A 15069-nucleotide genomic window follows, 5' to 3' on the forward strand; every position below is an offset into this window, starting at 1 on the left:
GAGCGATGGGGTAACGAGCTAAAGCAGACAATATCTATTAGTAGTTGGCTTGAACTGTTTTTCATCGGTTGCTTTGTACAACTATTATCAACTCGGCTATTGAATTATTCTAATGAAGATACCATTTGTTAATAGCTAAGGAAGAGAATATGGAACTAAGCTGTTTTGAAATAATATAATATAACAAATGCATGCACCAGCTCATATTATTATTAGATTCTCATTTTCGTTTTGCAATTTGGGTTTTAAGAGCTTAAAAAACAAGCGTTGATCATGTTCAGGATTGGACCCTTCGTCCCCCAAGGCATCAACGCACCCCATACGCACCCACGTGCCACAGAGGTCTTGACCCTTCTCGTGGGCACCCTGCTTGTAGGGTTTGTGTCCTCGAACCAAGACGGCAACCGGCTCTTCTCCAAGGTCCTATACAAAGGGGACGTGTTTGTTTTCCCAGAGGGTATGGGAACGCAGTGGCGATTGCAGCCCTGAGCAGCCAAAACGCAGGCGTTATCACCATTGGAGATACTGTGTTTGGATCCGAACCAGCCATCCCAATTGGTATTTTGGCGAAGGCATTCCAGACTCATGCGCACATCATTGCTGCCATTCAAGCCACGTTCTGAACTCAATTCCACAGACTTTACTTTTTAATAAATCTAATTTTTGTTGTGTGTGGACAATGCTTTTGGGATTTTGGTGTGTTTCATTTGTATTTGGATTTTACTCTTCACTAAGAATTATTAAATAAAACGGCCAAGTCTGGTGAATTATTTCTCTAGATATTAGGCGGTGTGCTAGTAAGTACGTTGGGTTCCTAAGTGAGATGAACCGTGTGCCAGGGTCAATTAACTATCATAATCTCAATCGGCTAAGAGATCCTCTAATAGTTACTACGCACAATATTCTCATATCACCACATATTATAAATAGTGTAGCACAACTCTCTTATCTATTATTGATACAAATGTGGGTACTAACGAATGTAGGCTATAATCAAGGTAAATAGTGGAAAATACCGTACATGCTTTTCTAAAAATTGCCTATAGCATATTAAAAAAAAAAAAAAAAATGCAAAAATACTATAAATAGACATTATTCTGTTAGCGTTGGAAACTAAGTTCAGCCGTCCATCCATTATTGAAATGTTTCCAAGTGATCTATAAATACAGCTTCTTTATGTTCTTCTCAATTCATCCACACAATTCAAAGCCAAAGCATATCTAGCCCGCTTTGGTCTCTCTCCTACTTTTTGTGAAGATCAGCTCATCATGGCCGCCCCACTTTTCTTTCTCACGCTCCTGGCTATAACTTGTTCTGTTGCACGGGCATCCGATCCAACCCCACTTCAAGACTTCTGTGTTGCAGATCTCAACAGTCCTGGTAAGCATTCTAAATATATATATATATATGTGTGTGTATATGTGCATATTTGGACATTGATGATGCTTGTTTCACTGTGACACAGTGAAAGTGAATGGCCTAGTTTGCAAGGATCCCAAGCTTGTGGAACCCAAAGACTTCTTCGGGAGTGGATTGAGTGTAGCAGCAGACGTAAACAACTCTGCTGGCTCCCAAGCAACTCCCGTCGGTGTTGCCCAAATCCCAGGGCTCAACACTCTCGGCATCTCCCTGGTTCGCTTTGACTTCGCCCCACACGGCATCATCGCTCCCCACACGCACCCTCGCGCCACCGAAATCTTGACAGTCCTCGAAGGCACCGTCCTGGCCGGCTTCGTCACCTCCATCCCGGATAACCGTCTGATAACCAAGACGTTGAACAAGGGCGACGTGTTCGTGTTTCCTGTGGGTCTCATTCACTTCCTACAGAATGTCGGGAAGGGCCATGCAGTTGCCCTTGCAGCTTTGAACAGCCAAAACCCAGGTGTTATTCCCATTGCAAATTCAGTTTTTGGATCACACCCGGACATCCCCACCGATATCCTTGCAAAGGCCTTCCAAACCGATGCCGCTATTATAGCCAACATTCAGGCCAAGTTTTAGACAGTGTCTGGGTTTGAATTGTGGGGTGTGCTTTTGTACTGATCTTCACATATATAATAATATATATACACGCTTTTATTTACGTGTGATTTAAAACGTGAGATTTGTCAGAATAATCTATTAAAATGACATTTACTAACCTACCCTCCTTATAATGAATCAATTTCATAAGAATAATTCCCAATTTTGGCGTGTGAATTTTGTAAATTGGGAACCATTAAAAATATAATAAATAATTAAAAGGTATTTTTTATTTTTATATTAATAACGCCTTTTGCAAAAAGTTTTACTTATATCCAATCATACGCATTTTGTTTATAAAAAAGAAAAAATTACTTTAGCTTTTTTTTCTTTCTTTTTATTATTTATTTTTGTGTGCGTGGAGAATATGTTATTGCCTTATCTTTTTCATATTTTAATACATTTTCACATTTATTGGAATTTGTTAGGTGACCGCTAATCTTCCTCCCCTAATTAAATTCTTCTTTGAAAATAAATAATAAAATATAATACCAAACCATTAATTATTTTCATCTACACATTGTAATCATTAGTTTTGTGTACTTCTAAAAAAAAAAAAGCAAAAAATCATTTTTATTCTAGAAGGATAAATAATTATAGGGTCCATTTCATTTATTAAAACTAATACAACTTTATTAATCTTTCCCCTTAAAATATATGGTTACTATTAAAGACATGAACTTTTATGTCTATGTTGAGTCATTTTTGGATACGTAATTTGATATATCACAATTAACTCACATAGTATATGAAATAACATAGTTATTCCATATATCAACCCGAGGGCGAATATTGGACCGGGGCATTTCTCTAGAACAATAGTTAAGGGTTACTACCACTTAGATTTCGTGAGCCATACTCTAGCCATACTGGTTGGAGGTAATTCCATATATCAACAATTAACTCACATATCAACAATTAACTCACAGGGTACAACGGTCCTTAAAAATTCATTTATTAAATGAAATTCATTTTGTATCCGAATTTAATTTTATTCCCTACAAATATATAAATATATATATAATTAAAAAAAAAAAAAAAGAAAAACTGTTTCTTTGGAGGAAATAATTAGGAGGGTTGAGGTGAAAGTGGTGTCGGAGTTGGCCAGATTTCAAGACGTGTTTCAGTTTCACTATTTTTAGTTTTTTTTTAGTATTTTGCCCTCATTTTATCCGGAAAAACAAACTTAAAAGGAATTAAAATAGTTTAAATGACATAAAATGTATGAGTCTTAACTATAAAAATAAAAATAGAGATTTGTATTTAAATATTAAGGGACAGGACACATGAAACTAATCCAACTCACACGTAATGGTAATATTAGGAAAAATTAACTAATTTTTTAATGGAAAAAAAAAAAAGAAAAGAAAAACAAATAATTCTGACTGGCCTTTTTGAAGACTCACGCGTTGTCTCCTCCAACTAATCATTCTCTCTATTAAAACACACTCTCTTCCGCCTTCCTTTCCTCACTTCTTCTTTTCTAATCCATTCTGCAACCATGCCTCTCCCATGGAAGAAGACCAAGTCCAATCGAATTTCCCGAATCGTCGCCGATCTCCAACCCCCCTCCCGCTCCGCCTCCCTCGTCGTCGAGACCGGCTTCCCCACCTCCCTCGTCGATCTCTTCGTCAAGAATCGCGATCGACTCAAGAAACACTCCCTCAAGAAGACCAAACATAAGCATTCCATTCTCCATGTCTCTGAACCGCTTCCGCCGCCTCGTTCTTCCTCTCTCCCCCCTGTTCATTCTCCTCCTCCTCCTCCTCCTCCTCTTCCCGTCGATGACACCGTCGTTATCGCCGCCGCTGGACACGGAGTGGATGATCTCGAAGAGAAGTCCAGGGTGGCTGATGTGGATTTCAATGTCCTCGTCGGTGACGGCGGTCGATCCAATGGCGATACGAATGCGAATTTTTCGATTCTTGTTCTGGCGGCGAAGATGTTTCTGGCGGTGGTTCCGGTGTTGAGTATTAAACAACTCGCCCTCGGGGTTACTCTCTCTGCGTTCCTCCTCTTTCTTCTAGAAATTTTGGGGCAATTCGCGGCTGGTTTCTTCGATCCTTCTTCGATCCGAAATCGGTTTTTGTCGACAACCAAGGCAGAGCGCCGCCGAGTCGGATTCATTGATCGAGGAGGAGAAGGAGAAGAAGGAGAAGAAGAAGAAGAAGAAGAAGAAGAAGAAGAGTTTCCGGCGATTAACTCTGCCTCCAATAAGGAAATCGAAATGGTGGAATCAAATTGTGACGAGGAAGAATCAGGGTTGCAAGGTGAAGCACTCCGGAATGGGGAAAAGGGAAGGGGTTGTAATTGGGAAGTGGAAGGTGAAAACGAGGAGATGGAGAAGAATCAGAAAAGTAGAAGCTCGAAACTGAAATCGAAAATCATAAAGAAACTGATACCGAAGAAACTGCGGAGTGGGAAGAGTTTGAAAAAGAACAAGAAGGAGAAGAAGAAAAGGAAACAAGAAGGGGGCATCATGATCATGGAAAACCAACAAGGCATAGAATGGAGCTGTGAGGAAGAAGAAGGCGAAGCTTGGGGATTGCACCAAAATTGGGAGCCTGAAGAAGAAGAAGAAGAAGAAGAAGAAGAAGAAGAAGAAGAAGAAGAAGAAATAGGATCATCAACAATGGTGAAAGGGGAAGAAGGGGAAGTAGAAGAAGAAGAAGAGGATGAAAGGAAGACGAATGTGGAGTGTAAATTCGTGATAATGATGATTCTGGTGGGGCTTTGCGGGGGCCGATTTGTGGCACTTGTTGTTACAGTTTCAGGCTGTTTCATCTTGAAATTCATGAAATCCGTGTATCAGAAATGGAAATTTGGGTAAAGGGTAGTGCTGTCCGGTAACATAGGATTATTTCTTCCCCCCTTTTTAGCTCTCTTTTTCATTCCAATATGTGAGAGTGATGGGTGTATAGTGGGTTACTAACGACGCCATTTTTTAAGAACTAAATTGTGTATTTGTTGACATAAAACTTTGGTATTTATGAACTATGTAGAGTGGAGGGTTGTTAGGATTCTGAAAGAAGCCTACAAAAGAAATGAAATACTGGGAATTTGGAGGGTGCAAATAAGTGAGTTGAGAGAGTGTTGGTGTGAGGGGAGACAGAATAAAATTTAATATATGGTTTTTCTGCTCCTACTTTATATCCTGTGTTATTTGTTTCAAATATCTAAATTAGGGACCTCATTGTTTGACCACCTTCAACTCATTTCTATTCTCTTTTTTCAGTCTACTTTTTAATGCATACATTGCCCCTAAGTTGCCTTCTTATATCATTGCATATCAAATTCAACAAAAGTAACATTTTCCTTTTCTTTTTCTTTTTCTTTTTATTTTTATTTTTATTTTTATACACCATACATTAAAATAACTACTAAAAATGGTAAAATTAAATAATTATATCAAAGGTGATTGAGGAATCATAAGTTACACCATGTTACGAGAGGACCGTCATGATTTGAAGGAGATGTTAAGCATCATCACCCCCATACTTTCTTCCTTATTTTATATTTAAAATATTTTTAAGAAAAATGAAGCTTTAGATTCTTTTATGATGGGTTGGGTGGGACCTAACCAAAATAAATATATATTTGTTGTTGATATTTATTTGATATAATAGATTTAAATTCTTCTAAAAATTTTGTAATTTATCCTGCATATCTCTATTACTCAATTTTAGAGAATTGCATAATCTTGAATCTTAACGATAGATAGCAAGCTATTTTCATGTACATTAACTATAGAGTTGCATGTTGGCAGTGTAATATGTTTTTCATGTTTAAAAATACACACCATGTTTGGTTTAAATTTTAGGTTTTTAATTTATAATCTTTATGTAATTTATTAATAAATGCATTAATTTTAGGTTGCACGCTCTCAAATAATAATTATTTCTTTAGGGGAAAAAATAAAAAAAAAAACAATAATTTGGGAATGTTGATTGAATTTCAAAATTTGTTAAGGTTAGAAGAGAGACTTAGGGAAGAAGGTTAACCGACATTATATAAACAAATGTGTAGGAAGTAAGTTAAGAATAAAATGAATTCAAAATAGAGAAAAAAAGAGAGATAAAGAGATTGTGTTAAAATGGAGCGTGGAGCTGTTGATAGGCATCATAAAGTTTCAAAGTTTTAAAAGGAAGCGATGGAACGCAATTAAATGGTATTATGGGTGAATCTGAAAATGGTATTATGGGTGAATCTGAAAATGGTATTATGGGTGAATCTGAAAATGGTATTATGGGTGAATCTGAAAATGGTATGACAAAAGGTTTAAGGCGGCAATCATGAGCGGCCAAAATGCGTTACACAGCCTGACTCATTTCATTTCATTGAGCGGTGCAAATCCCTCTATTCCCCTTCAACATATAAACGCCACATTGCCCTTCAAATTCTCCAACAACTCACCACCATTTAACCAATCCATCAACCCCATTTTCGAGCCTTTGCTGCCTCTGCCTTTCGTTTTCCTTTCCAATCCACTCCTTCTGCATTCCGCTTTACTGCCCTCAGGTAATTATCATTCCCCTCTTTAATGCCCTTCACTTCTCCTGCGTTTTTGTTTTCTGCTCTTATTAGATCTGTTGTTTTCCCTCCTATTTGTGTTTATTTGTGTTTTGGACGCGGTCGTCAATTGTGGCTTCATTGTTGTTTAGATTCTGGGACTGGGAATGGCAATGAAGAGGCCAATGTAGAATGAAATCGCGAGGTTTTTATTTATTGGTTATATTGTTGTTTAGGGCAACGCATGTGTTTTGGTTCTTCTGGTGATCAACTTCGTACTGTAATACCTTTTACGTTAAGCATTGAGCATCAAATTATGATTGATATTGATATTTTGTGGTTTTTATGCCTTTTAACCAACCATGTTTCGGGCCACTGGAATTTACTGTAGATCTGAACAAACGATGGTTGCACAGGAATTTACTGTAGATCTTAACAAACCACTTGTGTTCCAGGTAAGATCACCATAAGTTCCTTATAAATTGAAAGGAAAATTGGTTAGTTAGTTATGTTTGTACTCTCATAGGTTGGGCATCTTGGAGAAGCATATCAAGACTGGGTTCACCGCCCTATTGTTAGCAAGGAAAGGCCTCGATTCTTCAAAAGCGACTTCTGGGAGGTGATGATTTCTAGTTTTGAGGACTACAAGATTTGATTAATAGTGTTTTTGATATGTTTGAATGTGGAAACAGTTCTGTACACGCACAGCATGGTGGGTGGTTCCACTTATATGGCTGCCAGTGGTCTGTTGGTTCATTTCTATGTCTATGAACATGGGGCACACACTTGGTCAGATATCATTCATGGTCATCTTCGGCATTTATATTTGGACATTGATCGAATACATAGTGCATCGTTTTCTATTCCATATTGAAACCAGTAGTTATTGGTTAGTGTCTCTCTTCTTCTGTACTGTTGTTATTCTAATTTGGGAATATGTTAACAATAACATTGAACATATTCATGGTTTAGGGGGAATACCATGCATTATCTTATTCATGGTTGCCACCACAAGCACCCAATGGATAGTCTACGACTTGTTTTTCCTCCTACTGCCACAGCTGTTCTGATAGTTCCAGTATGTTCACTCTTTCTTGGCTTTGAAATGAGCAAGCAAGCAATCAATCAAAGACGTTTATAATCGTTGTCAGCCAGCTGATTGTATATTTTCTTTGCATCCATCGTTGACACAGATATGGAACTTGGTTAAACTGTTTTTCCCAACATCTATGGCGCCTGCTCTGTTTGGAGGTGGTCTTTTGGGCTATGTGATGTATGACGTTACCCATTACTACTTGCATCATGGCCAACCCACCGGAGAAATGCCGAAACATTTGAAGGTAATACGTTGATTCTATTCAATCAAATACGTTCTATTCAATCAAATAATGAAATGGGGTTGTGTTGTGTTGTGTTGTGTTGTGCAGAAATATCACATGAATCATCACTTCCGCATCATGAATAAAGGCTTCGGTGTCACTTCATCACTTTGGGACAGAGCGTTTGGAACACTGCCTGCGTCAAAAGTAGCTGAGAAGACTAGATAGCGAAGTAGTAGTGCTCTCAAGGGAAACTAGATCATTTTTGTCTTCTATTCCTTGTTTCTCACTGTATTTGTTCCATCATCATATTCCAAGGATGAAAGGTTTTATATAGGAAGATTTGATCTAGTCTTAATAATGGAAGATTCGTCGGTGCCCCCACATTTTTGTTATTATTATTAGTTCACCACCTCCAGGCTGAGCAAGCCATATCTGTCGGCTAACTTCTTTTCTCAGCAATTAACTTGTCAATAGATTAAGAGTTGAATGTAAAATCTTGATGGGATTCAAGTTTACTTATTAAAATCTATAATATTTTAAAGAATAATTTTTTGGTGGTCAGCCTGCTAGAACATGTCCATGTTCTTCATTCATTCACAAGAGAATGTGACGAGTTGGGATACTCTGTTCATTTCTGAAGAAATTTTGGGGATGAACCCTGGTCTTCACGTCCACCAATCTCTCAAAGAAATTCCCTTTGAAATACTTCTCCCCATAAACCCTTCCTTCTTCCACGCTCCAATGCCCGCTACTCCCAACGTCAATGTCTCTGTAATTAAGAAAGGCTTCCCTTGGATTCTTGGTTACATATGGAGTCATCTCTTCGTACATTCTTCTCATCACGTTTATCCTCTTATTCTCTTCCTCCTTCCCTCCTTATAAACAGATTCTCATCCAGCTTCTCTATAACTTCCTGCCATTGCAAAACGACATCTGATGCTCCTTCTTCAATTGTTCTGTTCACTTTAAAAACCGTCACTGTTGATGGGACTGGAACTAATTTGATCTTCCATGACAGAATGACCCCAAAGCTCCCTCCTCCTCCTCCTCCTCCTCCTCCTCTAATGGCGCAGAATAAATCTTCCCCCATTTGTTGTCTGTTTAGAGTCTTCCCTTTCACATTGACAATCTGAGCATCCAAGATGTTGTCTGTGGAGAGCCCAAACTTCCTCATCAAATTCCCATACCCACCTCCTGAAATATGCCCACCAGTGCCCACCGTTGGGAAAACGCCTCCAGGGAAGCCATGGACGTTGCTCTGAGTATCAATGGTGTAGTAAAGTTCCCCCAATGTCGCCCCTGCTTCAACCCAAGCAGTTTCGTTTGGAATATCGACATTGATAGCTCGAAGGTTGAACATGTCGAGGAGGACGAAGGGGTGTTGGGAGACATAGGAGAGGCCTTCGTAATCATGGCCGCCACTGCGGATTCTGATCTGAAGTCCAACACGTTTGGCACAAACAACGGTTGATTGAACATGGGATTGGTGTTTGGCTGCAACAATCACTAGGGGTTTTGGGGTTGTGGGGGTCTGAAATCTGAGGTTTCTGATGTAGAAATTGAGGACTGGTAAGAAGGAAGAATTGTTGGGAGTGAAAATGGCGTCAGAAATGGGGAATTGGGGCAGTGAATTGGTGCTTAGACATCGAAGAAAGGTCTGTGGAGCAGAAGCAGAGGATAGCCATGGAGAGAAAATGAAGATGACAGAGAAGAATGTAAAAGATTGAAGAAGATGAAAACCCCGTCCCCATTTTTTAAATTGGAATGAGATTGTTTCTGATTTCTTTTTATTTTATTTTATTTTATCTGTATTTTATTTTTTAAATTAAGTTGTTAAGATTGTGCATTTTATAGATTTTTTGTTTTTATTTTTAGATTAATTTTCAAAAACTTTAATGGGCGGTGAAATTAAAATTCAATTTGGTTGTATTAGGTTAGATAGATACTTCATAATTTTGTTTTATTATATTAGATTAAATTGAATGCTAAATATGAATAATAATTCAACACATCAATAATTAATTTAAATCTTATTATCACATTATACATTTTAATTTAAATTTAAATTCAACGCTTACTTTTTTTAGAATTAGAGTTTAGTTTTAATATTAATCTCTAATCAGTTACGTTTTCTTTATTTGTATTATTTTTAATTATAATTGGTTAGGAGAAATTAAGAGATTTTGTTTTTTCTTTTTATAGTTTTAACTGCTTTAAGAAATAAATTTAAACCAAGATTAATGGTGACTCATGTTTAATTCCAACCGTTAAACGTATATTAGCCTCCAGCGTTTACTCTAAAGCAGTAAATAATAAATTCTTTTTAAAATTTTAAAAATACCCTCTTTTTTTTTTATATAATTTAAAAAACGTCATTTTAGTTGGTTCAATAAAAATGTTTATCTACGGTTCTATTTAAGAATATTTTTTAAGTTTTTAAAAGATATCAATGAAACTATTAATGAAAGATTTAAAAAAAAATTAATTTAGGCTAAAAAAATACAAAAATTATTAATTTCAAATTCTATATATACTTACACCGTGGAATTTGAAGTGACACAAGGATTAGAAACAGCAAACATGTCGCCTCTTCCTCTGATCCTCCTCCTCTCCCTTCCATTAGCATATTCCTATGAAACAGAGGGATCCCCTGTTCAAAGTTTTGTGGATTGTCTTCCACTTCACGCCTCACCCTCCATCCACGATGTCATCTACACTCCTCAAAACACTTCCTTTTTGTCCATCCTTCAATCTTACAACAGAAACCTCCGATTTGAAACTCCACAAACCCCGAAGCCTGTGCTGATCATCACGCCTCTCGACGCAACCCAAGTCCAAGCCACCATCGCTTGCGCCAACCCCTTGGGGCTCCAGCTCCGAGTGAGGAGCGGCGGCCATGATTACGAGGGACTCTCCTATCAAACTCATGTCCCTTTTGTTCTTCTCGACATGTTCCATCTTCGTAAGATTGATATTTACAAGGATGGCTATGATTACGTTGCGTGGATTGAAGCTGGTGCCATTCTGGGCGAGCTTTACCATCGCATTGCTGAATTCAGTCCAAACCTTGCGTTTCCTGGAGGGGTTTGTTTCACCCTCGGCGTTGGAGGTCATTTCAGCGGCGGTGGCTATGGGAATCTCATGAGAAAATATGGGCTTTCCGTTGATAATATTGTGGATGCTTTGTTTGTCGACGCCACTGGGGCTGTTCTTGATCGTAAGTCGATGGGGGAGGATCTTTTTTGGGCTATTAGAGGAGGTGGGGCTGCCAGTTTCGGGGTTGTTATTTCGTGGAAGATCAAATTGGTGTCAGTCCCTGAAACCGTCACGGTTTTCAACGTGAATCTGAGACCAGAACAAGGCGCACTCGATGTGGCTCATCGATGGCAGTTCGTGGCCCCTAATCTGCCCGACGAATTGTTTATAAGACTAATGCATACCGTAGTGGGTTCAACAACTGAAAAAGGGAAGCTCACAGTGCAAGCTTCGTTCGTTGGTTTGTTCTTGGGAACACCCAAATCGCTCATTCCGATCATGAACAAGAATTTCCCTGAGTTGGGTCTGAAGCAAAGCGATTGCCGCGAAGTAAGATGGGTTGAATCCACCATATTTTGGTACAAGGGCCCCATAGGAAGCAACATTGATATTCTGCTTGAAAGACCCAAAAACGGATCCTATTTCTTCAAGGGCAGGTCGGACTATGTGAAGAAGGCGATCTCGAAGGAAGGGATTCGGGGGATATGGCGAACCATGGTCGGCTTGAATTCCACCTCATTGGCGATGCAATGGAACCCATACGGCGGAAGAATGTGGGAAATTCCAGAATCTGCAACTCCATTTCCACACAGAGCAGGGAACTTGTATTTGATTCAGTACACGTTGTCGTGGATGAAGCAAGGAATGGAATCCACAAACCATTACATGAACATTTCGAAGAGTTTGTATGAATACATGACTCCATTGGTGTCGAGCTCGCCCAGAGAATCGTTTTTAAATTACAGAGACCTTGGGATTGGGGCGAATCCCAGCACTGAAACGAACTACATGGTTGCTGAAGAATACGGGCGGAAGTATTTCAAGGGGAACTTTGATCGGTTGATGAAAGTGAAGACGATGGTGGATCCTCATAATTTCTTCCGAAACGAACAGAGTATTCCTCCGTTGCCCAAAGAAAGAATCTCTAGTAACCGACATGACTGTTAAGCATATAGTTGCTGTGGTGTAGTGGTTATCACGTTAGTCTTACACACTAAAGGTCCCCAGTTCGATCCTGGGCAGCAACACATATGCTATTTTTTTTCTCCTTTTTAATTAAAATAACCTTATAAAATTAGAAGGGAAATTAATTGAAAATGCCTAAATATGTATGTTTATATGAATATGAAGATTGTAACGTATAACGGAAGGGGGAATAAATAAATGTGTTATTAATAAATTATTTTTCGTTTGTTTTTTACTATTCTTTTAATGATATTTAATAAAGCAAATGCATGGTGGAGAGCGGTTGAGATTAGGTCAAATTCATGCTAAATTAAGCGAACAATATCTCAAACAAATTTTTAATACAAAATGATATTTTAAAAATAAAGAGATAATTACGTCCATCCAAAGTACTAATTAGAACTAAGTAGCTCAAAATTAACAACTAAACTAGACTAATGACTTAATTATGAGATACCTTAAGCCCTAAAAAGAACAAAGTTTTGTAAGCTTGTAATGTTGTTATTTTTGTATACATAGATATATTGAATGAGTCACACTCCAAGTAATATATATATATATATATATATATATATATATGTTTTAACATAGCAATAAATTAATTCCTACTTTGAATCGAATATGAATAGTTAAATGAATGGTAAATTCATGTTCTGTTGAACATAATGTACCTAAGAGAGAAAAAAATGTTTATCTAATACTCATATACTTATAATATATATTTAAGTATTATGACACTTTTGAGAATATTTAATTTATCAAAATACAATAATTGTGAAAATCGTATTGTAGGCAGGCGGGACTAAATCGTAATTTTGCATAAGGTTACTCTCTCTTTAGTGAACCAAACACGGGTCTAGGGTTTTTTTTTTCTTTTTCTTTTTCATCTGGCCGCCAAATTTGCTGCCGCAGGTACTGCCTTTCCCTCTCTTCAGTTTGCCCCTTCTTCTCCTTTTCCTCAGATCGGAGAAACTGAATCCAATGGTCGGAGGCTTTGAAGTGGGAGCAGTTCCCTACAACCCGGACGGTTGGGGTCCGCCGGAATCGACCGCCACCCTCGCCGCTTCCTCTAACCTCCCTCTCAATGTCCCCTTTGCCCCATTCTCTCGCTCCGATAAGCTTGGTCGGATCGCCGATTGGACTCGAACAATGAATAACCCTGGTCGCCCCAAGGCTGCTTCGGATTCCGTCTTCGATTTCACTAATGACGATTCCTTCCCGGCCAATGCCGACGAGGACATGTCCTTCCGTTTGGTGGATGGAAAGCCTCCTCCGCGCCCCAAATTTGGCCCTAAATGGCGATTCAACCAGCAAAGGACACAGCTACCTCAGCGCCGTGACGAAGAAGTTGAGGCTCGAAAGCGCGAGGCTGAGAAGGAGCGGGCTCGCCGTGACCGTCTTTACAACCTCAACAGGTCCAATGTCAATGCGACCCGTCGTGAAGCTGCTGTCTTCAAATCCTCTGTGGAAATTCAACCAGAATGGAACATGCTTGATCAGATTCCCTTCTCCACTTTCTCGAAGCTGTCCTTCTCTGTTGCTGAGCCCGAAGACCTTCTTCTGTGCGGCGGGCTAGAGTTCTATGATCGAACAAACGACCGAATCACTCCCAAGAACGAGCGCCGTCTTGAGCGCTTCAAGAACCGCAACTTCTTTAAGGTAACTACTACCGACGATCCTGTCATTCGTCGTCTCGCAAATGAGGACAAAGCCACAGTTTTTGCTACCGATGCCATCCTTTCTACCCTTATGTGTGCAACGAGATCGGTTTATTCCTGGGACATTGTGGTTCAACGTGTTGGGAACAAGCTTTTCTTTGATAAGAGGGATGGGTCGCAACTTGATTTGCTTGCTGTCCACGAGACCTCTCAGGAACCCTTGCCAGAGGCGAAGGACGATATCAATTCAGCGTATTCACTGAGTGTCGAAGCTGCTTACATTAATCAGAACTTCTCGCAGCAAGTTTTAGTTAGGGACGGAAATAAGGTGGCCTTTGACGAGCCAAACCCATTTGCAAATGAGGGAGAGGAGGTCGCTTCAGTTGCTTACAGGTACAGGAGGTGGAAACTTGATGATGACATGTATCTTGTAGCCAGGTGCGAGGTTCAAAGTGTTATGGAGGTTAATAAGCAGAGATCATTCTTGACTTTGAATGCTCTTAATGAATTTGATCCCAAGTATTCAGGTGTCGATTGGAGGCAGAAATTGGAGACTCAGAGGGGTGCTGTTTTGGCCACAGAGTTGAAGAACAATGCCAATAAATTGGCAAAATGGACAGCTCAAGCCTTATTGGCTAGCGCAGATATGATGAAGTTGGGGTATGTCTCTAGGGTTCATCCTCGAGATCACTTCAACCATGTCATCTTAGCCGTGGTCGGGTATAAACCGAAGGATTTTGCAGCTCAAATTAACTTAAATACGTCTAACATGTGGGGTATTGTCAAATCCATCGTGGATTTGTGCATGAAATTGAATGAAGGTAAGTATGTTTTGGTTAAGGACCCATCCAAACCACAGGTTAGGATCTATGAGGTTCCCGCGGATGCATTTGAGAATGACTATGTTGAGGAGCCACTGGCTGAGGAGGACCAAGTGCAACCTCCAGGAGAAGATGAAAATGGCGCAACTGCTAATGCGGGGACTGATGATGCCGCCGAGAAGGTTGATGCTGTTCAAGCTTAAGGCTGCCGCATTCATTGCTGTCTTTCCAAACTTGCTCGGTGATGTTAAAATCTTGACCTTTTGTGTCTTTTTACGTTCTTCCTTTTTCTGAGAATTGTTATTTGTATTGGTTTTGGATTCCGGCAAGCATAATATGACACATTGCTCGAGTAACTGTCACTCGTTTAAACGTTTTATTAGCACAGCTCGTTATGCTTTCATCAAAGTTTTGAACACGAGTTCTTTTCAATATATTCTATTGAGTTATGGACGTATAGATTCTTCTCTTGTTATGCTTGTCGATTCTAGTTTCCAATTATGTTAGTCTGTTTGA

The 15069-nt window shown here is 39.2% G+C and overlaps 3 protein-coding genes, 1 non-coding gene and 3 pseudogenes across 5 annotated transcripts; 6 read left to right on the forward strand and 1 right to left on the reverse strand.

The window, feature by feature from the left end:
* Positions 1-1208: 1208 nt before the first annotated feature.
* LOC111781929 (putative germin-like protein 2-1) lies at positions 1209-2083 on the forward strand. The gene is made up of 2 exons (XM_023662666.2): positions 1209-1380; positions 1466-2083. Exons 1-2 carry the CDS (start codon positions 1269-1271, stop codon positions 1999-2001), a joined length of 648 nt encoding a protein of 215 aa, XP_023518434.1. The 5' UTR covers positions 1209-1268; the 3' UTR covers positions 2002-2083.
* Positions 2084-3409: 1326 nt separating this feature from the next.
* On the forward strand, positions 3410-5233 carry LOC111782109 (uncharacterized). Its single transcript, XM_023662904.2, has one exon. It carries the CDS (start codon positions 3524-3526, stop codon positions 4850-4852), a length of 1329 nt encoding a protein of 442 aa, XP_023518672.2. The 5' UTR covers positions 3410-3523; the 3' UTR covers positions 4853-5233.
* A 989-nt stretch (positions 5234-6222) lies between these two features.
* Positions 6223-8245, forward strand: LOC111782111 (dihydroceramide fatty acyl 2-hydroxylase FAH1). 2 transcript variants are annotated; one of them, XM_023662908.2, is made up of 8 exons: positions 6223-6540; positions 6684-6736; positions 6923-6986; positions 7058-7150; positions 7224-7420; positions 7504-7609; positions 7725-7871; positions 7959-8245. In XM_023662908.2, the coding sequence occupies exons 3-8, from the start codon at positions 6936-6938 to the stop codon at positions 8076-8078; spliced, it is 714 nt and encodes a 237-aa protein (XP_023518676.1). In that variant the 5' UTR covers positions 6223-6540; positions 6684-6736; positions 6923-6935; the 3' UTR covers positions 8079-8245. The 2 variants fall into 2 exon arrangements, with proteins under 2 accessions (XP_023518676.1, XP_023518677.1); XM_023662909.2 differs by lacking the exon at positions 6684-6736 and having other exon boundaries at positions 6224-6540.
* A 53-nt stretch (positions 8246-8298) lies between these two features.
* LOC111782114 (berberine bridge enzyme-like 8 pseudogene) lies at positions 8299-9686 on the reverse strand (annotated as a pseudogene).
* Positions 9687-10394: 708 nt separating this feature from the next.
* Positions 10395-12291, forward strand: LOC111782107 (berberine bridge enzyme-like 4 pseudogene; annotated as a pseudogene).
* Positions 12064-12136, forward strand: TRNAV-UAC (transfer RNA valine (anticodon UAC)). Its single transcript has one exon. It is a non-coding gene; the product is annotated as a tRNA-Val (tRNA).
* Positions 12292-12940: 649 nt separating the features above from the next.
* Positions 12941-15012, forward strand: LOC111782106 (eukaryotic translation initiation factor 3 subunit D pseudogene; annotated as a pseudogene).
* Positions 15013-15069: the final 57 nt, after the last annotated feature.

Source organism: Cucurbita pepo, chromosome 19 (genome assembly GCF_057944985.1).
Source record: "Cucurbita pepo subsp. pepo isolate OVF chromosome 19, ASM5794498v1, whole genome shotgun sequence".
NCBI lineage: Eukaryota > Viridiplantae > Streptophyta > Magnoliopsida > Cucurbitales > Cucurbitaceae > Cucurbita > Cucurbita pepo.

Bases quoted from the DNA above. Each gene is read 5' to 3' on its own strand.
- LOC111782111 (XM_023662908.2), top strand. From the start codon at position 6,936: ATGGTTGCACAGGAATTTACTGTAGATCTTAACAAACCACTTGTGTTC. The intron at 6,987-7,057 runs GTAAGATCACCA...GTACTCTCATAG, and splicing joins ACAAACCACTTGTGTTCCAG to GTTGGGCATCTTGGAGAAGC. The intron at 7,151-7,223 runs GTGATGATTTCT...ATGTGGAAACAG, and splicing joins TCAAAAGCGACTTCTGGGAG to TTCTGTACACGCACAGCATG.
- LOC111781929 (XM_023662666.2), top strand. From the start codon at position 1,269: ATGGCCGCCCCACTTTTCTTTCTCACGCTCCTGGCTATAACTTGTTCT. The intron at 1,381-1,465 runs GTAAGCATTCTA...ACTGTGACACAG, and splicing joins TGCAGATCTCAACAGTCCTG to TGAAAGTGAATGGCCTAGTT.
- LOC111782109 (XM_023662904.2), top strand. From the start codon at position 3,524: ATGCCTCTCCCATGGAAGAAGACCAAGTCCAATCGAATTTCCCGAATC.